The following is a 22,205-nucleotide window of genomic DNA, read 5'->3' as shown; positions in this document are numbered from 1 at the left end:
AAAGTACTTGCATGTATTTCTCTCTCTCGAGAAAATTGGGACACGGGCTCACTGCACAAGGCTGCCAAAACTGCTGTATAGCTTGAATGAGGGGCGGGTGTGGGGAATCTTCCTAAGTACCTCTTCTGGAACTGAGTGAGCAAAGCTGTAGAGGCAGACCTATTCCTTGGAAAGCCTGGGGAATTGGGATGGCACAGTCCCATTGGAAGAGATGGAAATGTGTCTCTTTGAGAGGTGCTTTATTTAAAAAAAAAAAAAAAAAAAAGTACACATACATGCAACAAGTGTTACAATGGAAATGCTTCTGGCAGAGTGCATGCAGAAGATTTTTTTCCCATTCTCTTCTGAGATGGAGGCAAACACAACACAGCAGAACTTCAGAGGCCCCAGTTACAGGTGTACACAAGAGCAGTCAAGGACTTGTGAAATTCAATTCACCCATCTTGGCTTGCAACACTGACTGACAAGAAGAAAAAAAACCCTTTAAAATGATTAAATTCCAACAGAACTTACCAAACTTCGATACTGTCCCTGAAAGAGTTTTGAAGTTCTACTGTGCAAAGACTGGGATCCAAGGGAATCAAAAGATTTTATCCGGTGAGATGAGGGCCGCGCACATACGGAGTCACTTCCTAGCCCAATGTCTGTAGAGATGACAGCAAAATACTAGAGTTGCAGAAATTTTATACACTTTTTTTATGCATCAAGTTTGGGTGCCCAAAGGAGACCAATGGACTTTGAGGGTACTCAATACCTCTGAACACAAAAAATAAGATCAAATATACCTAACTGTGGACAGATATGTTCAGGCTTAAGCACCCAAATTTGAAAATTGTAGCTTTAAAAAAAAAAAGCAAAGGTAGGGGGAGGAATGGGAATGAAGAGAAGCCAGAGGAATGCCACACAACCATAAGGTAGTCAATCACTGACATGGACAACAAAATCTGTCTTATTTCCCTGATTATATTTTCCAAAAAAAAAAATAAAAAAAAAAAATCAAAGGTTGCGGGAGGGGGGAACTTATCAGCTTTGTCCTGTTATGAAAACACACTCTTAAATTAAAATATTTATTCAAATAAAAATGACTAAGTCAATTAAAAAACTATACTAAATACCTGCACTAATTACATTACTTCATTCGATCGACACCATCGAAACCATCATTCAATCAAATTCCCATTAATTGCAAGTGGCTAATTTAATCTAATTTCCTGAGACACTGGCATTCTCCTTCAAACACATTCTACTGGAGTGTGGGAAAGGTAGAGGGTGGCTTCCAAAATTTTATGAAAAGAGAAAGGATTGAAAGTATCTCTCAGTTTCTGTCAGCAACCGGGCCAATTAAAGAGAGAGTCTAATAACCAATCCTGACCCCTGCTTGTTTGTAGCATACCTTATGGACCTTCTGATGGTGGTTGAGAAAGCACTATACTCGTGGACACAGCACTTTCTCAGCCGCAGACAGAAAATAACAATGTGCAGAACGAGTCTATTCCTGTTGCACATCCCTAGCAGCACTATGTGCTAAAATGAAGAGAAATGTAAGATACCTGCCATTCACTCCCTTTCAATTTAAATCTGATGGTAAAGCAGATCATCTGGTCTGGCAGAAATGTAGCCCTGAGAATGGTGTGGGCTTGCGGGGGGCGGGGGGTAAAAAAATGAATGGAATGACAGGGAAGCGGAGTATGATTCACAGAATGCTCTATATTTCCTTCAGAAAGTTCTCCTAAGACTCTTACCTTGTTCTAATGACTCATCTTTAGCGTTCATCTATATTATACCTATACTGCACTGCTAATGCATATAGGTGTTTCACTGGTGCATTATTAGAACTATTTTTCTCTCTTCTCACTAAAATATACATTTTATTTTGCTTAACATCAACATACTATAAGTTGAAATCAGTGCAGCACTTGTATTCAGAACAGTTTAGAAACTTATGACTCTAAATTTACTTTCAAAAGCTCATTGTGATTGTAAGAGCTAATGAAACCCTCATACTTATAAAGGAGAAATCTCTTTAGGAGGCATATTTGGGGCCAGTGGGTGGGGGGCGGGAGGAAGTGCAGGAATAAGCTGTGTTTGGGTCATTATCGCTAGGGAGATTTAGCTTCTGGAGTTGGGTGTGGTAGTTGTGGGGTCTACTCCAACAGACTGTGTGCCTGTTAGTGGTGGTGAGGATAGGCTTCAGTAAGGACAGATGCATTTTAAGGGCCATGTGTCAGCTGGGAGAAGCTCGGCTCAGAAGCCAAAAGCAGAGGCTGTTGTCCCTCACTCTGACGCACTTTGCAGCAGGTTAGCGTTGTTGTTAACTTTCTAACAGGAAACATGGACAATCTTAAGGACTGCAAGGAGAAACTGGGAGGTGCAAGGAAGGTCTTCGAGATTATGTCTACACTAGTGCATGAAGTGGATTTTAAGTAACTTGGGTCAATTTTATAATGTGACTATCTCCAGTCAATTTTTAACAGGCACTTAAGTGGACAGTTTTGCCCCACCCTTCTCAGGGGGAGTAATGCCAAGCTCAAATTTAAAAAGGTCAGTTTAATACTAGTGTGGAAATAGCATTATTTTAAAATTGACTGGCTTCCAAAAGGTATCCCACAATGCCCTCCAATATGTCCATTCTGGCTGCTTTCACCTCTACTGCTCTCCAGGTGTGCAGGAAGTAAGTAACAGGAAACCCAGGTATTTGAATTACTTTTCTTTCTGGCCTGCACGGCTAGCAGATCTCAGGGGTGATCACATCTGGCCAGGAGTTCTCAGGTTTCCAGCTGTAGCTTGCAGGCACTACTATGTTGCAAACTTTTCTAGTTGTGAACCACTGCCCCATTTGTTCATTACAAAATATCCACTACACAATAGCAAGGGCAATACTAGAATATCCCGCCTACGTTCCCTAAATGCCAAACACAAGGAACTACTCTTATGTGCTCAATTGAGCTACCATAAAAAGAAAAATAATTCTTTACAATTTTCAAAATTTTCATGTTGTCTGATCAACTTCAAACCCTTGTGATTAATTTGTTTATGACCTTTTTTTAACTCTGTCCCCACTACCATTTTCTTTTGCAAAACTGGATTTTATTTTCAAAAATTGACAAAAAAACAAGTATTTTTAGCTACTGCAAAAAAGAGAAAGGCCAAAGGAAAAGGAAAAATAGAGCTTTTCTCTCCCCAATTTTTGATTTAGTGGAAAATTTGACAAAAATGCTCTGAAGTCCTTTTTCACTGAACGTTTCTACTCAATGTGCGTAAGTGTAGAGATTAGATGGACTGCTATAGTTTGAATATTTGACAAATATGCACTGCATTAATTTGCATACAATCTCGTCCCTCCCTATACTACTATTTTACATGCTCTCCACCTCACTCCTTCAGTTTTCATCCCATCCCTGATTCACCTCTCCCTCTTTACAGTTTCTCCCACCCTCTTGCAAGGTAGTCCCCAGCCACAGGATACTGTGTAGAGTCTGCTCCCCACCTCAACTGTGGTTTTTAGTTCTACTGGTGATGCACATTCCCATATGTCTCAGTGCACATAAAAATTATTCTGCATGCAGATGGGAAAAAAATCTACACATGTATGGAACAGATTAGAGGGATCACTGGCTTTCATCCTTAAAGCTCATCTTCTCTCCTTTTTATTCCCAATGATTACCTTATAACATTTTCATGACAAAACAATGTCCTGTCATAAATACAAGACTGTGGATTCCATGCAGGATCAGAAAGAAACTTAATAAAGAAGGAGAAAGTTTGTAATGGTATTCAGTCCAATCCTGCAAATGTCATTTATGTGAGAACTATCATCTACTTCTATGAAATTAGTCTCATGAGTAAAATTAACCTGTTTGAAAAGTGCAGAACTGACCCCAACGTGTATGTCTCTAGCATCTAAAAGAAACAAAAAACACACTGATCATGTACTTAAAAAAAATGAAGTGTTCTACCCCAATACCCTCCACACTCACCTCACTACAAAACCTCCTAAAAACGAACAGTTTGCAGAGGGTTTTTTTAATTTACATTTAACCTTCCCATGTATTAGACTTGCATTGCAAAATGACCAAATGACAGCATTTTTAGGAATGTCAATTACAGTAGTCCCCTGAGTTATGAGAGAGTTGTGTTCCTGCACACACTTGTGTAACTCGAATTTTGCACAAGTTGGGGAGTGGAGGAGAGGGAGAGCTGGAAACCAAGTGGCAGCCTGGCCCCTGGCTCCCCTGGGCTTGCGGGAGCCAGGTGCAGCTTCTCCCTGCCTCCCCCGCTGGGAGAAGCCATGCTACTGCAGCTGTCTGCCCCACACAGCAGGAAAAACCCGTGTCTTTCTGCCTTCCCAGACACTGTGTGCGTCTCCCCTCCCAGCTGGGAGAAAACATGCTGCTGCAGCTCTCTCCCTGCCAGGCTCCCCCAGCTGGGGGATCCCAGTGGGCAGACAGCCACTGCTGCAGGGCTTCTACCCTGCTTCCCCCAGCCAGGGAAGCCAGGAGCTGAAGCCTTTTCAATTTCCACTTAACTCACATTAATGTGAGTTAAGCGCAAATCAAAATCACGCACACTGTGGGATTAGTGTATATTGATTTATCCAAGCTGCTGAACAGTGATATCATGGGTCATCTTCCCCACAGTATGCATCAAAGCAGAAAAGATTTTACTTACCAGCAGTTACTTTATTCAGAGCAACAAGAGAGCTGAGAACCTTGTTGAAGTTCTGTCCCTGATACAGATCATTTGCCTCAAAGGTCTGGAAGGGAACACAAAAATAACTTTAGGACACCAGTCACTGAGCAAATACTGAATGTCTGCAGTTATCAGTAATGAGAAAAATCAAACAAGCACAAACATTTTGAAACATTTGTACTTTTTTTTTTTAAAGATACAAGTTAAGAATTAGTGTTCATGTTCAACTGGAGACACAGTACAAATACTTCCATTTGGACACTGAGATATGGAAGAGTGAGCTTCCAATCATAGAATCATAAGGCTGGAAGGGACCTCAGGAGGTCATCTAGTCCAGCCCCCTGCTTCAAGCAGGATCAACCCCTAAGTCATCCCAGCCAGGACCTTGTCCAGCCGGGACTTAAAAACCTCAAGGGATGGAGAATCCACCACCTCTCTAGCCAACGCATTCCAGTGCTTCACCACCCACCTGGTGAAGAAGTTTTTCCTAATATCTAACCTACACCTTTCCCTCTTCAACTTCTGACCATTACTCCTTGTTCTGCCATCTGACACCACTGAGAACAATTGCTCACCCTCTTCTTTAGAGCTCCCCTTCAGGAAGTTGAAGGCTGCTATTAAATCACCTCTAAGTCTTCTCTTCTGTAAACTAAACAAGCCCAAATCCCTCAGCCTATCCTCATAGGTCTTGTGCTCCAGACCCTTAATCATTTTTGTTGCCCTCCGCTGAACCTGCTCTAGCAAATCCACATCCTTTTTATACTGGGGGGCACAAAACTGGACACAATATTCCAGATGTGGCCTCACCAGTGCCGAATAAAGAGGAATAACAACTTCCCTAGATCTGCTCGAAATGCTCCTCCTAATGCACCCCAGTATGCCGTTAGCTTTCTTGGCTACAAGGGCACACTGTTTACTCATATCCAGCCTTTCATCCACCATAACCCCTAGGTCCCTTTCCATCGTACTGCTGCTGAGCCAGTCAGTTCCCAGCCTGTAACGATGTTTGGGACTCTTCCGCCCAAGGTGCAGGACTCTACACTTCCCCTTATTGAACCCCATCAGATTTCTTTTGGCCCAGTCCTCCAATTTATCCAGGTCCCTCTGGATTCTCTCTCTACCGTCCAACGTATCTACCTCTCCCCCTAGTTTTGTGTCATCTGCAAACTTGCTGAGGGTGCAACCCAGTCTCTCATCCAGGTCATTAATAGAGATGTTGAATAACACTAGCATCAGAACCGAGCCTTGCGGCACTCTGCTTGAAACAGATTGCCATCCAGATATTGAGCCATTGACCACTACCCGTTGGGCCCAACCATCAAGCCAGCTTTCTATCCATCTTATAGTCCAAGGATCCAATCCTTATTTCCTTAACTTCTGGACAAGAATGTTGTGGGAGACCGTATCAAAAGCCTTGTTGAAGTCAAGGTATATCACATCCACTGACTTCCTCATGTCCACAGAGCTTGTTACGTCATCATAGAAGCTGATCAGACTGGTGAGGCAGGACTTGCCCCTGGTGAATCCACGTTGGCTACTTTTGATCACTTTCCCCTCTTCCAAGTGTTTCAAAATGGATTCCTTGAGGATTCCCTCCATTATTTTCCCAGGGATTGAGGTAAGGCTGACGGGTCTATAGTTCCCTGGATTGTTCTTCTTTCCTTTTTCAAAGATGGGCACTACGTTTGCCTTCTTCCAGTCATCCGGTATCTCCCCCAATTTCCAAGGGTCTTCAAGGATAATAGCCAAAGGTTCAGCAATGACCTCTGCCAATTCCCTCAGTACCCTGGGGTGCATTAAATCCAGACACATGGACTTGTGCACATCTAGTTTTTCTACATAGCTCAGAACTTGTTCCTTCCCCACAGATGGCTGCCCTCCACCTTCCCATACTGCATCATCTAGGACCATCATTGGGAAGTTGACTTTGTCTGTGAAGACAGACAAAAAAAGCATTGAGTACTTCAGCTTTTCCTGCATCATCTGTCACTAGGTTACCTCCTTCATCCAGTAATGGCCCCACACCTTCTCTGATAACCCGTTTATTGTTCACATGCCTGTAGAAACCCTTCTTGTTACTCTTCACATCCATTGCCAGCGGCAGTTCCAATTGTGCTTTCGCTTTCCTGATTACTGCCCGGCATTCTCCAGCCGTATGTTTATACTCCTCCTTAGTCAACTGTCCTCGTTTCCATTTCTTGCATGCATCCTTTTTGAATTTAAGCTGACTAAGGATTTCCCTGTTAAGCCAAGGTGGTTACCTATCACGTTTGCATTTCTTACTACGCAGCGGGATTGTTTGTTCCTGTGCCTTCAGTTAATAAGAACAACATAGAAGTGGTCCAGCTTTGGCAATTACAGACTGCCCACCTAGATTTTCTCTATAGTTTTCAAGCACAAAACATTATTCTTCCCATCTTATCAGACAGAATTTCAAAAGAAGTGCTAATCATCAGCACCCTAGGCATATGGGACCTCAGTAATGAGCAAGTGTTGCAAGAACGTGAATCAGCCAGCGCTACAGTGGGCAGATGGGGCAACTCATGGTATTGATGCCATCAGGTGGTTAATGGATATTTAGAACACATCACTGTATATTGATGATAACAGAAGAGATGAGCTGTAGTGGATCTGAGACGCAGTCAGGAAAGGAACTACAGTACTTTTCTGCTGGATAGCAACAGAGGGACAACCTACCATAAATGCTCAATTATCAAGGGTCAGCCTAAACTCTCTGCTAAATTTGATAGTGATGCTGAAATGCTAAGGGAGATTAGAGAGATTATCAAAATAAAAACTCAGTAATAATAGGGGATTTCAATTATCCCCATATTGATTGGGTACATGTCACCTCAGGAAGGGATTCAGAGAGAAAATTTCTTGATGCCTTAAATGACTGCTTCTTGGAGCAGCTGGTACAGGAACCCACAAGGAAAGAGGCAATTCTTGATTTAGTACTGAGTGGAACACAGGATCTGGTCCAAGAGGTAACTATTACAGGACAGCTTGCAAATAGTGACCATAACATAATTATATTTAATATTCATGTGTTGGGAAGAACACTGCAACAGTCCAACACTCTGGTATTTAATTTCAAAAAGGGGAATTACACAAAAATGAGGAGGTTAGTTAAAACAGAAATTAAAAAGGTAGAGTAACTAGAGTAAAATCCCTCCAAGCTGCATGGAAACTTTTCAAAGATACCATATTAGAGGCCCAACTTAAATGTATACCTCAAATTAAAACACACACAGTAAGAGACCTAAAAAAGAGCCACCATGGCTTAACAACCAACCATGTAAAAGAGGCAGTGAGAGAGAAAAAGGCATCTTTCAAAAAGTGGAAGTCAAATCCTAGTGATCAAAATAGAAAGGAACGTAAACACTGCCAAATTAAATATAAAAATGTCATAATAAAAGCCAAAAAAGATTTTGAGGAACAGTTAGCCATACATTCAAAAAAAAAAAAAAAAAAAAAAAAAAAAAAACCTAATAGTAAAATGTTTTTTAAGTACATTAGAAGCAGGAAGCCTGCTAAAAAAGCAGTGGAGCCCCTGGACGATAGAGACATAAAAGGAGCAATCAAGGAAGATAACGCCATTGCAGAAAAACTAAAATGATTTCTTTGCTTCAGTCTTCATGGCTGAGGATGTAAGAGAGATTCCCAAATCTGAGCTGTCCTTTATAGATAGTGACAAATCTGAGGAACTGTCCCAGATTGAAGTGTCATTAGAGGACGTTTTGGAATTAATTGATAAGCTAAACAGTCACAAGTCTCCAGGACCAGATGGTATTCACCCAAGGGTTCTGAAAGAACTCAAATGTAAAATTGTGGAACTATTAATGGTGGTTTGTAACCTATCCTTTAAATCAGCTTTGGTACCCAATGACTGGAAGACAGCTAATATAACGCCAATATTTAAAAAGGGCTCTAAAGGAGACCCTAGCAATTATAGACCGGTAAGTCCAACGTCAGTACCCGGCAAGTTAGTAGAAACAATAGTAAAGAACAAAATTGTCAGACATGTAGAAGAACATGATTTGTTGAGCAAAAGTCAACATGGTTTCTGTAAAGGGAAGTCGTGTCTTACTAATCTATTAGAGTTCTTTGAAGGGGTTAACAAGCATGTGGACGGGGGGGATCCAGTAGACATAGTATACTTAGATTTCCAGAAAGCCTTTCTTCACACAGTCCCTCACCAAAGACTCTTATGTAAATTAGGTGGTCATGGGATAGGAGGAAAGGTCTTTTCATGGATTGGGAACTGGTTAAAAGACAGGAAACAAAGGGTAGGAATAAATGGTAAATTTTCCACAATGGAAGGGGGTAACTAGTGGCATTCCCCAAGGGTCAGTCCTGGGACCAATCTTGTTCAACTTATTCGTCAATGATCTAGAGAAAGGGGTAAGCAGTGAGGTGGCAAAGTTTGCAGATGACACCAAACTGTTCAGGATAGTCAAAACCAAAGCAGACTGTGAAGAACTTCAAAAAGATCTCAGCAAACTGAGTTACTGAGCAGCAAAATGGCAAATGAAATTCAATGTGGGTAAGTGTAAGGTAATGCACATTGGGCAAAATAACCCCAATTATACATACGATATGATGGGGGCAAATTAAGCTACAACAGATCAGGAAAGGGATCTTGGAATTATAGTGGATAGTTCTCTGAAAACATCCACGCAGGTGCAGCGGCAGTCGGTAAAGCAAATAGGATGTTAGGAATAATTAAAAAAGGGATAGAAAATAAGACGAATATCATCTTACTTCCCCTATATAAAACTATGGTATGCCCACATCTTGAGTACTGCATGCAGATGTGGTCTCCCCACCTCACAGAAGATATACTGGCATTAGAAAAGGTTCAGAAAAGGGCAAGTAAAATGATTAAGGGTTTGGAACAGGGAGGAGAGGAGAGGCGAGACGAGAGAGACTGGGACTTTTCAGTCTAGAAAAGAGGAGACTGAGGGGCGATATGATAGAGGTGTATAAAATCATGAATTGTGTGGAGAAAGTGAATACAGAAAAGTTATTTACTTGTTCCAATAATATAAGAACTAGAGGACACCAAATGAAATTAATGGGTAGCAGGTTCAAAACTAATATAAGAAAGTTTTCTTCACACAGCACACAGTCAACCTGTGGAACTCCTCACCAGAGGACGCTGTGAAGGCCAGGACTCTGACAGAGTTTAAAAAAGAGCTTGATAAATATTTGGAGGTTAGGTCCATAGATGGCTATTAGTAAGGGGTAAGGTATGGTGACTAGCCTTTTGTCAAAAGTGGGAGATGGAGGGCAGGAGACAAATCACTTGATCATTGTCTTCGGTTCACCTCCTCTGGGGCACCTGGCATTGGCTACTGCCGGCAGACAGGATACTGGGCGAGATGGACCTTTGGTCTGACCCAGTATGGCCGTTCTTTTGTTCTTATGCTTTCTACAACCACCTCTATGAAAAATTTAATGATTAATGTACCCCGATAAGATCTAAATGGAAGTTATATTCGTTAATTTGGATTATAGCTGATTATGTACTGTATGTATTGTGACAAGTATCAGAGGAGTAGCTAACTTAGTCTATCTTCAAAAGCAATAAAAAGTCCCGTGGCACCTTATATAGACTAACAAATATTTTGGAGCATAAGCTTTTGTGGACAAAGACCTGCTTATGCTCCAAAATATCTGTTAGTCTATACGGTGCCACAGGACTTCTCATTATATGCATTGTACTACCTTAAAAACAAACCCTGTACTTTCAGATTATTTACGCACTTTACCCAGATGTACCAACAGTCCTTTCTTAACCTGTACTTTGTATTATTTTAATATTTGCTTTAACAACAAATTTAAAAATTTTATTACTGTACTGTTAAATGGCTGCTATGTTTACCTAAGATACGAGTCACCTTTGTAGTGGAAGTGTGCGCGCGCGCGCACACACACACACTTCATAATGCACTTTTCTTCTTACAGTGTCTTATATAGTGTACTATATTATTATTCTTTGTATTCATACAACACTGACAGTGCCTTTGGTGCTCTACAAGACACGGAAGACATGACTCTCAGACAATGCATCAATGAAGTTTTCTGCTCTGAACAGTCATATCACTGGAATTTAAACAGTTAAATCATGTTCAAAGAGAATTGAAAAACCCACAAATCACCACTGAAGAGGAATCTAAAGTCACAAACTCCTGAATTAAAGAGAGTTATTCTGTAGACAAAACACATTTGAAACTCTGCAGAAGTAGGTGAGAACAGGAAACGTCTAGATTTGCAGACTAAAGTGACCCTGTCCATTTGCCTGAGGTAATGGCAAAACTCACCCAAAACCTCATGAAAAACAGACGCTGCACATGACCCTACTTATATTGAAAGGAGTTATGGAATTCTCATGCACAAAATCAGAAAGAGGACAACAACGATAGCACTATTACAGTTGCTCTGTCTGATGTAAGACAGGGAGAGGATCTTAGTCCCTGCTGCAAAGCAGCTTTTATCTATAAAGTCAATCTCCTGTTTATCTTCCTGATAAGAGACCCATCCCACATGTTAGTCATAAAGTGCCTGTCCCTCTGAAAAAAGCATTCAGACAGAAGAGAAATGAAAAGAAGCGGGTTGAGAAGGAATTAAGAAGTGAAAAGACATGCAATTTACACAGAGTGAAATTTATCTCAAGTCACCATTTATGGGGCTGACATACTAGTTGTTTAGCTGATCTTCTAATAAAGTGGAACAGATCAGGAGGTTTTGTTAGCCAGGCAGTGTGTAGTAAAGGAAGTGTCCTAATAAAGGAAGTCTTTTGTAAAGGATTCACCATATTTAAAATATTACCTGCATGGTTGCTTAGATTTAAAAAAGTTGCCAAAACCACAGCTTGTCTTCGACAAACAGCCACAGTCTATATCCCAGGAATACCAAGTCCAAGAACCTTTCCTTGCAACGAAGTCCGCTACCAGCTTTGTCCACATATGTTCTCTGGAAATACCATTACTGAACCTAACCAGGTTACTCTCAGAATCACGGGCACATTCTCATGCTCCTCTACCAACATCATATATGCCATCATGTGCCAACAATGCCCAGATGCTTTGTATATTGGACAGACTTCTAACTCCCTTAGACAAAGGGTTAATGGGAACAAAACAGACATCAAAAGACTCCAGATCCACAAACCAGTTAGTCAACATTTTAATGGAATGGGGCATTCTGTTAAAGACTTAAAAAGTATGTGTGTTACTGAAAAAAAATCTTTAGCACTGCTATTCAAAGGGAATCAGCTGAGCTGGCTTCTATATTCAAATTCAGCACATTAACACACGGTTTGAACCAGGATGGGAATTTTCTGAGTCACTATAGGGGTTCATCTGCATACTTGGCTTAATCTAATTCTTGACCACCACCACCCCCTGACCGCCCTCCACTCTCTGATTTGCTCACCTTGATCATTTTTTTCTGATTTGTCCTTCTTGATTACTGTTTTTGGTTCTCTGTGCCTTAAATATTGAGTCTGTTCTGGTATGGCTATGGTCTGAAGAAGTGGGTCTGTCCCACGAAAGCTTACCTAATAAATTATTTTGCTGGTCTTTAAAGTGCTACTTGACTGCTTTTTGTTTTGATAGCTAAACAGAGTTCAACTCCAGTTTAGCTGTCCTGGTTGCTCACACCAGTTGCTGTCAACAGATAATTTTTATGGTATAGTACAGTGATTCTAAAAAATCAGGGAACACACACATCCTGGGGATATGCAAAGATCTTCCAGAGACTATATCCACTCATCTAGATATTTCCCTTGTTATACAACAGACTACATAAAAAACACTAGCAAAGCCAGTATAAATTTAAATTTCACAAGAAAAATGACTTGTTTATACTGCTGTATATGCTACACACTAAAATGCAATGATTTATTTTATGATTATATGGTAAAAAAGTAAGCAATTTTTTTCAGTAATAGCGTGCTGTGACACTGTATTTTTATGACTGATTTGTAACCAATAGCTTTTGAGAAAAATTAATCTTGGGGTACTCAAGTTATATCAGACTCCTCAAAAAGGGTGCCATAGTCTAGAAAGGCTGAGAGCTATTAGCAGAGACAAAGCGCAAGACCTCTGGATGATGAATAAAGCAGTAGCCAATTACAACTTCTATAAAATATCCCAGCTCTCTCTGGTATCGTGATATTTAAAGACGTTAATTCAAAGGACATCTAGGCTTATTTAAAACTGGAAGAAATAATAAGGGCTTTCAACTGCCCCCAGCTGCAAGTTCTGCAACACCAACTATGAAACATGAGAAATTTAAAATAAAAAAAAAAAAAAAAAAGAAAAAATCTACACATGTAATATACAATGTAAGTGAATGAGACACTAACAGCTGCTATAGCATAGTATCACAAACTGAGGGGTGTGCAGAAATGCAGGGGTGGGGGGGGGCTTGAGGTAACCCAGCCCCGCCCCGTCATTCCCTCCACTCCAAGAAAGTGCTGTCCTTTGCTTCCAGCTCTCAGCCCCAGCCATTTTACGTGGATAACCCAGCGCAGCTGCTATAAAAAGCAGACAGCTGGCGAAGACGCAGGTAGAGCTAGCTGCCACCTGCAAAGGAGTGTGGGTTGTGAGGAGGGAGGGAAGATGAGGAAGATGTAGTTAGAAGGGGGCTGAGGGAGCCTGGCTCGGGAGAGGGGGTAAGAGCAGGGGACTGGTGGTGCCTGGCTTTGGGGGAGGGGAGGGTCTTGGGCAAACAGCTCATGGGGCTCAGGCAGCTGACCCTGGCAGCACAGCTCTCAGGTGGCTGGCCCTGGCTTGAGTTGCTTAGGCTGGTGGGTGAGTGTCTGGCCCTGGCAGTGCGGGGCTCGGGTGGCTGACCTGCAGATTCACGTGGCTGGCTGACAGGCAGGGGGGCAGCTGGCCCCAGTGTCTGGCAGGTGGGCGGGCAGCTCAGGTAGCGCAGGGCTTGCACAGGTGGGCGGCTGGCATGGGCAGCTTGGGTCGCTGGCACGGGGCTCAGGCAGCTGGCCAGCTGGGGCTACACCAGGCACGCAAGTGGCAGGGGCTGTGCCCTTAGCCTGGATGGTCCACACATGGGCTCCGGGTTGGGACAGGACCAGTACAGTGTCTGGTACCCTGGCCAGGGCTGCAGCTTGTCTCTGCAGGGCCTGGGCTGCGCCTGCAGCTCTGGGGCCATACCAGCAACCCATGTGGGGTTGAGCTGGCGCTTATGCGGCCATTGTCATGTCCAGCATGGGGGTGGAACCAGCCTTTGCATCCTGCTGGGATGGTGTCTGCTCAGCAGGGGTCAAAGTCCAGCAGGAGGTACGGGGGCCCTGGTGCTGGAGGAGGGGCAGGCGGGCATTAAGGCTCCCACAGTTGGCACATGTCTCAAAACAAGGCAGCACAGCTCCATTGAGTCTGCTATCCGCTATTTTCCAGACAACTTTTCTGGCAACCCCATTCATAAATTAGTATGCAATCCATTCAATGTTGATGTCGATACATTGCCAGAAGTATTCCAAGAACAAGCACTTGAAATAAAATGATGAAAGTACAAAAGACAATTTCAAAAACTCAAGATTGGAGGAATTTTGGATAAATATTTCCCAATGTGCATGAGAATCAACAAAAGAGCTATGTATCACTCTCATTTTTGTACCTCTGTGAAAAAAGCTTTTCAAGTTTAGTCACATTAAAAGTGAAACAAAAATTGACTAGATGTCGAAAATGATGTGTTGCACTTTCGTCTTTCAAACCTAGGATTTCCCAACTTGTGAAGAAAATGCAGCATCATCCTTCACATTAAATTCATTTTGTTTCCGCTATTTCTGATGTTAAACTACATCTTTACTAAACTTTTGGGCCAAAAAAACTATTTGTACTTATTTTTAATTTTAAATAAAATTTTTATATAAAGTTTGTGTGTTTATTTTCAATTATGAATTGAAGTTTTTGTTAAAAGTGGGGTTGGATGATGGTAAAGAAGAGGTGGGGGGGCCTCAAAAATCAAAAAGGTGGGAGCATGATGCCGACAAGTTTGGGAACCACTGCTCTATAGGAAAGAGACAAATCAACAAATCCTCTGTTCTTTTTGCAAAGTTGTGTTTTAAGTTTAAAATAGTAAGGACAGCAGCATGATGTTGGTTTAAGAGGAGGCATAAGCTATATACGTTCCTCTGGAAATCAAATTGATTATGCGATTTCTTTTTTTAATTTGGCATCCAATTTAGAAATTTGGAGTGCCAAAAGAGTTACAAAGATGCAGACTTCCTTCAGGTATACAAATGTAATGTGGTAGTTTTCAAGTGGACACAAGTTACAAAGAGGTATGAAACTACAGTGTTAATTCTATAACAGTATCCACAAGAGCAGACTCTTAACGCCCACAAAGAGTCCTATTGACTTCAACATGACTACAATTTGTGCTTCCAGAACCCTTTATGAGACTGGAGACTAACAATAAATAGATACCAGAAATGCTTAACAAGCTGCTAAACAGGGAAGAACTGTTTTAAATCGATTAAAGATGGGAGGGTATTGTTTAGAAATGATGACTCAGTTTAAAGCTTTCCTAAAACTTTTAAAAAAAATTAAATCTTTTGTTTGTAAAGATGAACCCACCCATACCCACTATTCACTGAGGAACAAGAATTCTCTGCTTCTGTTCAGCCACATCAACCAAGGGAGTTAGATCAACAGAATCTGTGCTCCAGAAAGACATAAAATTTAAAAAATTAGCTTTTTAAAAAAAGACAGGTTATGTGGACAAAGGCTTGGAAAACAAACAAACATATTCAAGTCTAAAATAAAGAACGTAAAAGTATATTTAAGCTCACCTTCATTGTGGATTTTCTTACAGCAAAACACTCTGGACAAAAACAATCTAACTCAAGAATGACAGGAAGTAAAAAAGCCTTAAGTTTCCTGTTATGCTGAGATTTATATAGGATACCAGGAACAATTTAATTGGACCATCCCAGCATGAACAATGTCATCTGGAAACTGTAACTAGGAAGTATGGCTAATCTGTATGACTTCACAGGAAGACAGACAGACAATGAGAAAAGAGGGAAAGCTTTTGCTTGTGAATAGTATATAGTTTTACCTGAAGTCCTCATAAAGGCTGTCTAGCCATAACAAAAACCACAGTCACTAAATGTTCAGGAATTGCTGTTCTTTGGAATATGTTGCACCTACTCAGTCCACTCAGTGATCGCATGTCCAGTGCATGTCTCAGAAACTTACATCCCCTCAGTAGCACCCACTGGTAAGTTCAAGCTCCTTTAGCAGCTGCGTAGCATTAGGCCCTAACCCCGTGTCCCATCTTGCTGGAACTCTTATGGAGGAAGACAGGCACATGGGTCACAAAATGGATGGATGCACGCGTGTGCGCACGCGCACGCGCACACACACGCACACCCCCAGCAGTCCTGTTAACATGTTAAGAACCATTTTTAATGTAAGTGATTGCCTGAGTACCTTCTGCTCCTGGTGATCCACAAATAATATAAACATAGTAGGAGGTAGGAATGGGGTCTAAATTGGAGAAAACTTGTCCAGCTTTAACAGTGGAGTCTTGAGCCACACCACAGTAGGAAGCAAATGTGCAGACAGAGGATAAGGTTGCCACTCTACAACCGTCAGCCATCAGAATTTATACCAGAAAGGCTGCCAAGCCTAACATGACCTCAGCAAATGAGGTGTGATGCTGGGCAGAATAACATTAGCCAAGGCATAGCACAGAACAGGGCAACAAGCTCAAATGGGGAACCCGAGCATTGACAACCCTAGATTTGTATCCTGTGGGTGAAGTGGGTCTTGTCTCTGAGCGTATAAACAGATCCAGCCTTTAAAAAAAAAAAAAAATATATCCACCCTAGACTGGAACTCATATCTTCCAGGTGATGCAACTGCAAAATCGTGGTGTTCCAGATCTAACTAGTCCACATCACACTGAACTGAAGAAGAAGAGGTCATTGACACTCCGTATTGGCAAGACCAGACAGAAAAACACTTCCACTTGAAGAGGGAAGTAACATTTATAGAAGGTCTGTTAGCAGTATCTCTTGAATGTCTTTCGAGTAGGCCTGCTCTCTAATACCTAGCCATGGCACATCTATGCAGTTAAGTCATGGAACTGTAGGTTCAAATGGAATAGGAGATAGTGATCCCAAAAGATTAGGATCAAATCTAGAAGAACTGAAACAGTATCAATGACAATACAAGGCAACAAAGAGAAAGCAGTCCTGCAGCACCTCACTGACTGACAATATTATTTATTAGGTGATGGGCTTTTGTGGGACAGTCTCTGAAGAAATGGGTCTATCCCACAAAAGCTCGTAACCTAATTTAGAATATGGTTAGTCTGTAATGTGCTACAGGACTGATTTTTTGGGGGGAGGGGGTTTGTTTGTTTTTCGTTGCTGTTTTTTTGTTTGTTTGTTTGTTTTTTGTTCTGTGAAGAAACAGACTAACGCGGCTACTTCTCTGAGTACTAGGAGAGTGTAAAATCAGTGCGCTGGGCTAATGGTGGGAGGATAAGTAGGACTCTGGCCTGATTCTCTCTTATCTCTCGTAATACTCTGGGACTGATGGGAAAGCATAGCGAAGCCTGCCTGACCACATTAGTATAAAAAAAAAAACATTTTATAGAACCTGGTCAGTGACATCATGGGATCAGTAATGCTGGCACCCTTGTTTGGATTTTGTTGCAAATACATCTACCCAGGAAAAACCCCACAACTTCCATCGGTATCTGGCCACAAATGGGCAAGGAGAACACCCATGGCGACTCACAAAAGGTCTGCTCAGATGGTCTGATACAGCCGTCGGCAACCTTTCTGAGGCGGAGTGCTGAAATTTGACCTTTTAACCCCATCTACGTCTGAGTGCTGGTGATACTTTCTAAAGTCCCTAATAATCCTACCTAACACTGTCATTAATACAGATACACATTAATACTGTTTAGATGGTGGTTAGTAGCATTAGCTGGTTTTTTGTTAATCCACATGCAGCATGGCTTTGAACAAGCTTCCAGCTGCATGGGTGAGGAGGGGCGGGGCTGAGCTCCTGCCTCACATGGCAATGAAAATCGGCTCGCGTGCCACTCTTGGCACACATGCTGGGGATTGCTGACCCATAGTCTAGTAGGTGATTTTTACCCCCAGCAGGCAAGAAGCTTCTAGATATTTTAAGTGGGCAATACTGAGTTTCCAGAGAAAAGCCACAGCTTGGCCGAACAGAGAAGAGCGGGTTCCTCCCTGCTTGTTGAGATAAAACACTGCCCCTGTACTGTCTGTGAGAACTAAGATTGCTTCCCCAGCTCTGCAATAGAAACACTAGGCATAATTTTTATGCTTACATTGGCTAGATTAATCTCTCGGTCTAGGGAGGGGAGGACACGGGAGGGCACTCTTACCACAGAAGGTAACTCATGGCAGCTTGATGAGCAGGCGGACCTCAGCCAGCCCTGCCAAGCTCTGAGGAGCAGCGTGGTATATTGAACCGCTTAGGTGTAAGAGATCATGTGACCCAGATGCCTCCAACAGTTTTGTACAGTTGCGACCTGGTGAGCTTTCAAACCTGAGTGTTCCCAACCCGCATCAACTTTGTTTTATCACTATTTATCCTCAGCCCAATTTTGCCGGCTTCTGCTTCCAGATTTGTCCTCATGCCTTGCAAGCATTCGCTCGTTTCTGCTAACAGTGCAATATCATCTGCAAAGTCCAGATCCGTGAGTTGACGCTGATCTTTCCATGAGATACCTAGATGTGCGTAGCTCATTGCCTTTCTCATGACGAAATCCGCTGCCAGAAGGAACAAGAATGGAGACAGGACGCACCCCTGACGCACTCCGGAGTCGATGTTGAAAAAAATCTGTCATCCTATTATCGGTCCTCATGCAGCAACTCGAATTTAGATGAAGATTTCGGAAGATGTTGATGTAGCATTTTGGGATGCCATATGTTCGCACTATGTTCCATAATGATTGTCTATGAACGCTGTCAAATGCCTTTTTAAAAAGTCGACGGAGTTAATTAACAGCGGCCGTTGCAACTCGATACTCTGTTCGATGATGTTGTGCAATGCGAAGATCTGTTCATTACACGATCGTCCACAGCGAAATCTGGCTTGCTCTTCACGCAGTGTTTTATCCACCACGCTCTGCAACCTCCTGAGTAAGACTATGCAGAAGACCCTACCTGGGACCGAAAGGAGCATGATAACTCTCCAATTGTTACAATCAGTGACATTCCCCTTCTTTGGTAACTTGACAATCATTCCCTTCCTCCACTCGCCTGGGACGCACTCCATTCTCCAACATTCAGTCAACAGCCCTGTCAGTTCCTGCACCACAGAGCTTCCACCATACTCCAATAGTTCAGCTGCAATTTGGTCTAGGCCAACAGCCTTGTTGTTCTTTAGCGCCTTTATCGCTCTATGTACTTCCTCAGTCGTGATCATCTCTAGGTCTACTTCCAGCTCGCCAGGGAGACTGAAGTTACTGAATTCTTAGGTTGCAGTTGGGTTCAGTTGATTCAGTGTTTCTTTGAAGTGTTCTACCCAGAGCGCATCTTGCTCTTCTTTACTAAGTAAGATCTTCCCATTCTTGTCTTTGATGGGAGCGTTGCTATTGCTTCTTGCTCCTGTTAACTCCCGAACAATACGATCTAGTGTCTTGGTGTCACATTTCTTCGCTGCTTCTTGTGCTTCAGCACCTTTATGTTCCAGGTCATCCAGGTCAAGGTAAATCGGAACTCACAATATTTAGAGGGATGCAGCTACTACTCTCATGACGTGTCTAAAGACCACGGGACATAGATGACTCACCTCCTGATACTGGGGGAACATCCAGCCCATCTCCCTTGGCCACAGCAGCCAATTCTACCGGTTCTAAGGGAAGAGGGAGGCTGGAGCCAAAGGACAAGGCCTCTAGCCCCAGGTGTGGTCAGCCCCAGACCTGTCTGAACAGAGGACATGAAACCTGCTCCCAGTGCTTTCCCCATCAGCCCTCCCACCCTGTGTCTAGTCACGAGTTACCTGCAGGGGTGGATAAGAGAAGGCCCTGTCCTCCCCTCCCCACATTCAGCCTCTGTCCTTGGAATCCAGGCCTAGGCCACAGGGTTCCCTGTACACTGTGCAGTTGTGCAGCCACTCAGGAGAGACTCAAATACCGCCCAGCTGATCAGCAGAGGGCCCACAGATATGTTTTTATTTCTACTGGCAGGCACATTTGCACATGCATCAGTGAGCATAGAAACCAGAAGTCCTGTGGCACCTTATAGACTAACGGACATTTTGGAACATACGTTTTTGTGGGCAAAGACCCACTTTGTCAGATGCAGTATAGTAGAGATTCCAGAGGTCTAAATACACAAGACACGAAAAAGAGGGCACACCACGCACAGAAGGCATGGGCTTTATGTTATCAAGAGAGGCATCTGGTGCTTTAATGGAGTGGACAGCAGAATCATCATGCATCATCACAGCCGGATTCTACACCAAACTACAAAAGGTACTAATTGTGCAATGTTATGAACCAACCAATGAAGCAGCTGAGGAATGTAAAACAGACTTCTGTGAGAGACTACAAAGTGTGGTGAATGAGAAAGCAAAGAAGGATGTCTTGATTTTGATGGATGACTTCAATGCAAAAATTGGAAGCATAAATACAGGCAAAGAACAGACCATGGAAAAAGAAGGCCTAGGCAACATGAATGAAAATGAAGTGCACCTCAGCGACTTTTGTTCCTTCAATGAATTAGTGATAGGTGGCAGCATTCTTCCACACAAAAGGATCCATAAGGTCACTTGGATTTCACCAGACCATCAGCCAAAAAAACAGATTGATTACATCTGTATCAACAGTTCTTTCAGAAGATCAAGGTAGGATGTCCACGCTAGAAGAGGAGCAGATGTAAGTTCAGACCGCCATCTGGTCACAATAAAACACAAGTTCAAGCTCAAGAGGTACACCACAAGAGTGACCAAGCCAGGACTAAGATTCAACACAGAGCAGCTGAAGGATTTAGAGACAAGAGCGGGTTTCCAAATGGAGCTGTCCAACAGATATGCACTTCTGGCAAACCTCATCCTGAAAGATGCTACTGTGGAACAAATCTGGGAACACACGGAACAGCCTGGAAATAAACCTGCGATAAAACACTGGGAAAGAGGACAGGGCATCACAAAGAATGGATCACAGCAAAAACTCGGAGCAGATTTAAGGAAAGAAAGGACAGAAAAGCAGCAGTCAACAGCAAAACAAGAGCAGCCAAGGTGGAAGCTGAGAGACTGTATTCAGAAGCCAACAGAGAAGTTAAGAAGGCTGTAAAATGGGACAAGAGAACTTTGTGGAAAACCTCGCACAACAAGTAGAACAAGCTGCAGGACAGAGCAACTTGAAAGAGCTCTGTAACAACACACACAGTAGCTAGCTGGGTCACTGCATACAGTGGGCCAGTCAGTACAGGATAAGGCGGGGCATGTGCTAACAAACCCAAGTGAGCAGTTCAGTAGATGGGAGGAACACTCTGAAGACCACTACTGAACTGCCCTGCCCACATGGAACCTCCTGAGTTAACAATGGAAAATATACCTCTGCAAATTGACAGCAGCAGACCTTCAAAAGAAGAAATCAGAGAAGTCATTGCCCATCTGTAAAGCAGAAAAGCATCTGGTCCAGACAACAGACAACAGAAGCAATTAAGGCAGGTAAGTGAGACATCAGTCAATATAATGTATAACCTATTTGGGAAAATTTGAGACACCGAAGAGATCCCACAAGACTGGAAACATGGCTACCTTACCAAGCTTCCAAAGAAAGACAACCTGAAGGAACACAAGAACTGGAGGGGTATCACATTACTCTCTATGCTAGGAAAAGTGTTCAATAGGATTCTCTTGGAAAGAATGAAGACAGAAATTGATAGACAGCTCAGAGGAGAACAGGCTGGCTTTCAAAGCAAGAGATCCTGTACTGACCAAACAGCAATTCTCAGAGTGATCACAGAACAGTCACTTGAGTGGCACTCCCCACTGTACAGAACCTTCATAGTCTTTGAAAAAAGCCTTCTGCAGTCTTGATAGAGACACTTTGTGGAAACCGCTGCAACACCATGGCATCCCATCCAAAATTATTAACTTGATTCGTTCAACATATGAGCCCTCAAGCTGTTCACAACAGTGTCTTGACAGAATCCTTCAGCACGCTGTCAGGAGTGCAACAGGGGTGCCTGTTGTCACCTTTCCTGTTCTTGATCAGAATGGACTGGATTATGAACAGGACAACAACAGATGGTCATCAACGAGGCATTTAGTGGACACTTTTCAAACTGCTAGAGGACATTGCTTTTCCAGATGATGTCTCCCTCCCTTTCACACCAATATGAAAGCAAGAAAGAAAAGGTCACAAAACTAGACAAAACTGCCTCAATGACTGGACTGAGCATCAACAAGGGAAAGACCAAGATAATGCGGATCAACCAGTCCAACACCACCACCGCCACACTGTGAGGGGATGACCCA

At 42.6% G+C, this 22,205-nt stretch overlaps 1 protein-coding gene across 4 annotated transcripts in view; it reads right to left on the bottom strand.

The window, feature by feature from the left end:
* Positions 1 to 22,205, bottom strand: part of ARHGEF7 (Rho guanine nucleotide exchange factor 7) — a 220,352-nt gene that overhangs the window by 118,341 nt on the left and 79,806 nt on the right. For all 4 annotated transcript variants that reach the window (XR_012645027.1, XM_074990443.1, XM_074990434.1 and 1 more), the window contains exons 3-4: positions 4,669 to 4,753; positions 514 to 644 (exon numbers count right to left, since the gene is read on the bottom strand). Coding sequence is in view for 3 of the 4 variants with exons in the window: in XM_074990443.1 (XP_074846544.1) it covers positions 514 to 644; positions 4,669 to 4,753 (216 nt within the window). In the remaining variant the exon portion in view is untranslated. The remainder of the gene's footprint in view (positions 1 to 513; positions 645 to 4,668; positions 4,754 to 22,205) is intronic.

This window comes from Carettochelys insculpta, chromosome 1 (assembly GCF_033958435.1).
Source record: "Carettochelys insculpta isolate YL-2023 chromosome 1, ASM3395843v1, whole genome shotgun sequence".
NCBI classification, from domain to species: domain Eukaryota; kingdom Metazoa; phylum Chordata; order Testudines; family Carettochelyidae; genus Carettochelys; species Carettochelys insculpta.
Note: the sequence above shows the minus strand (reverse complement) of the source record. Positions and strands in the feature narration are given on the sequence as shown.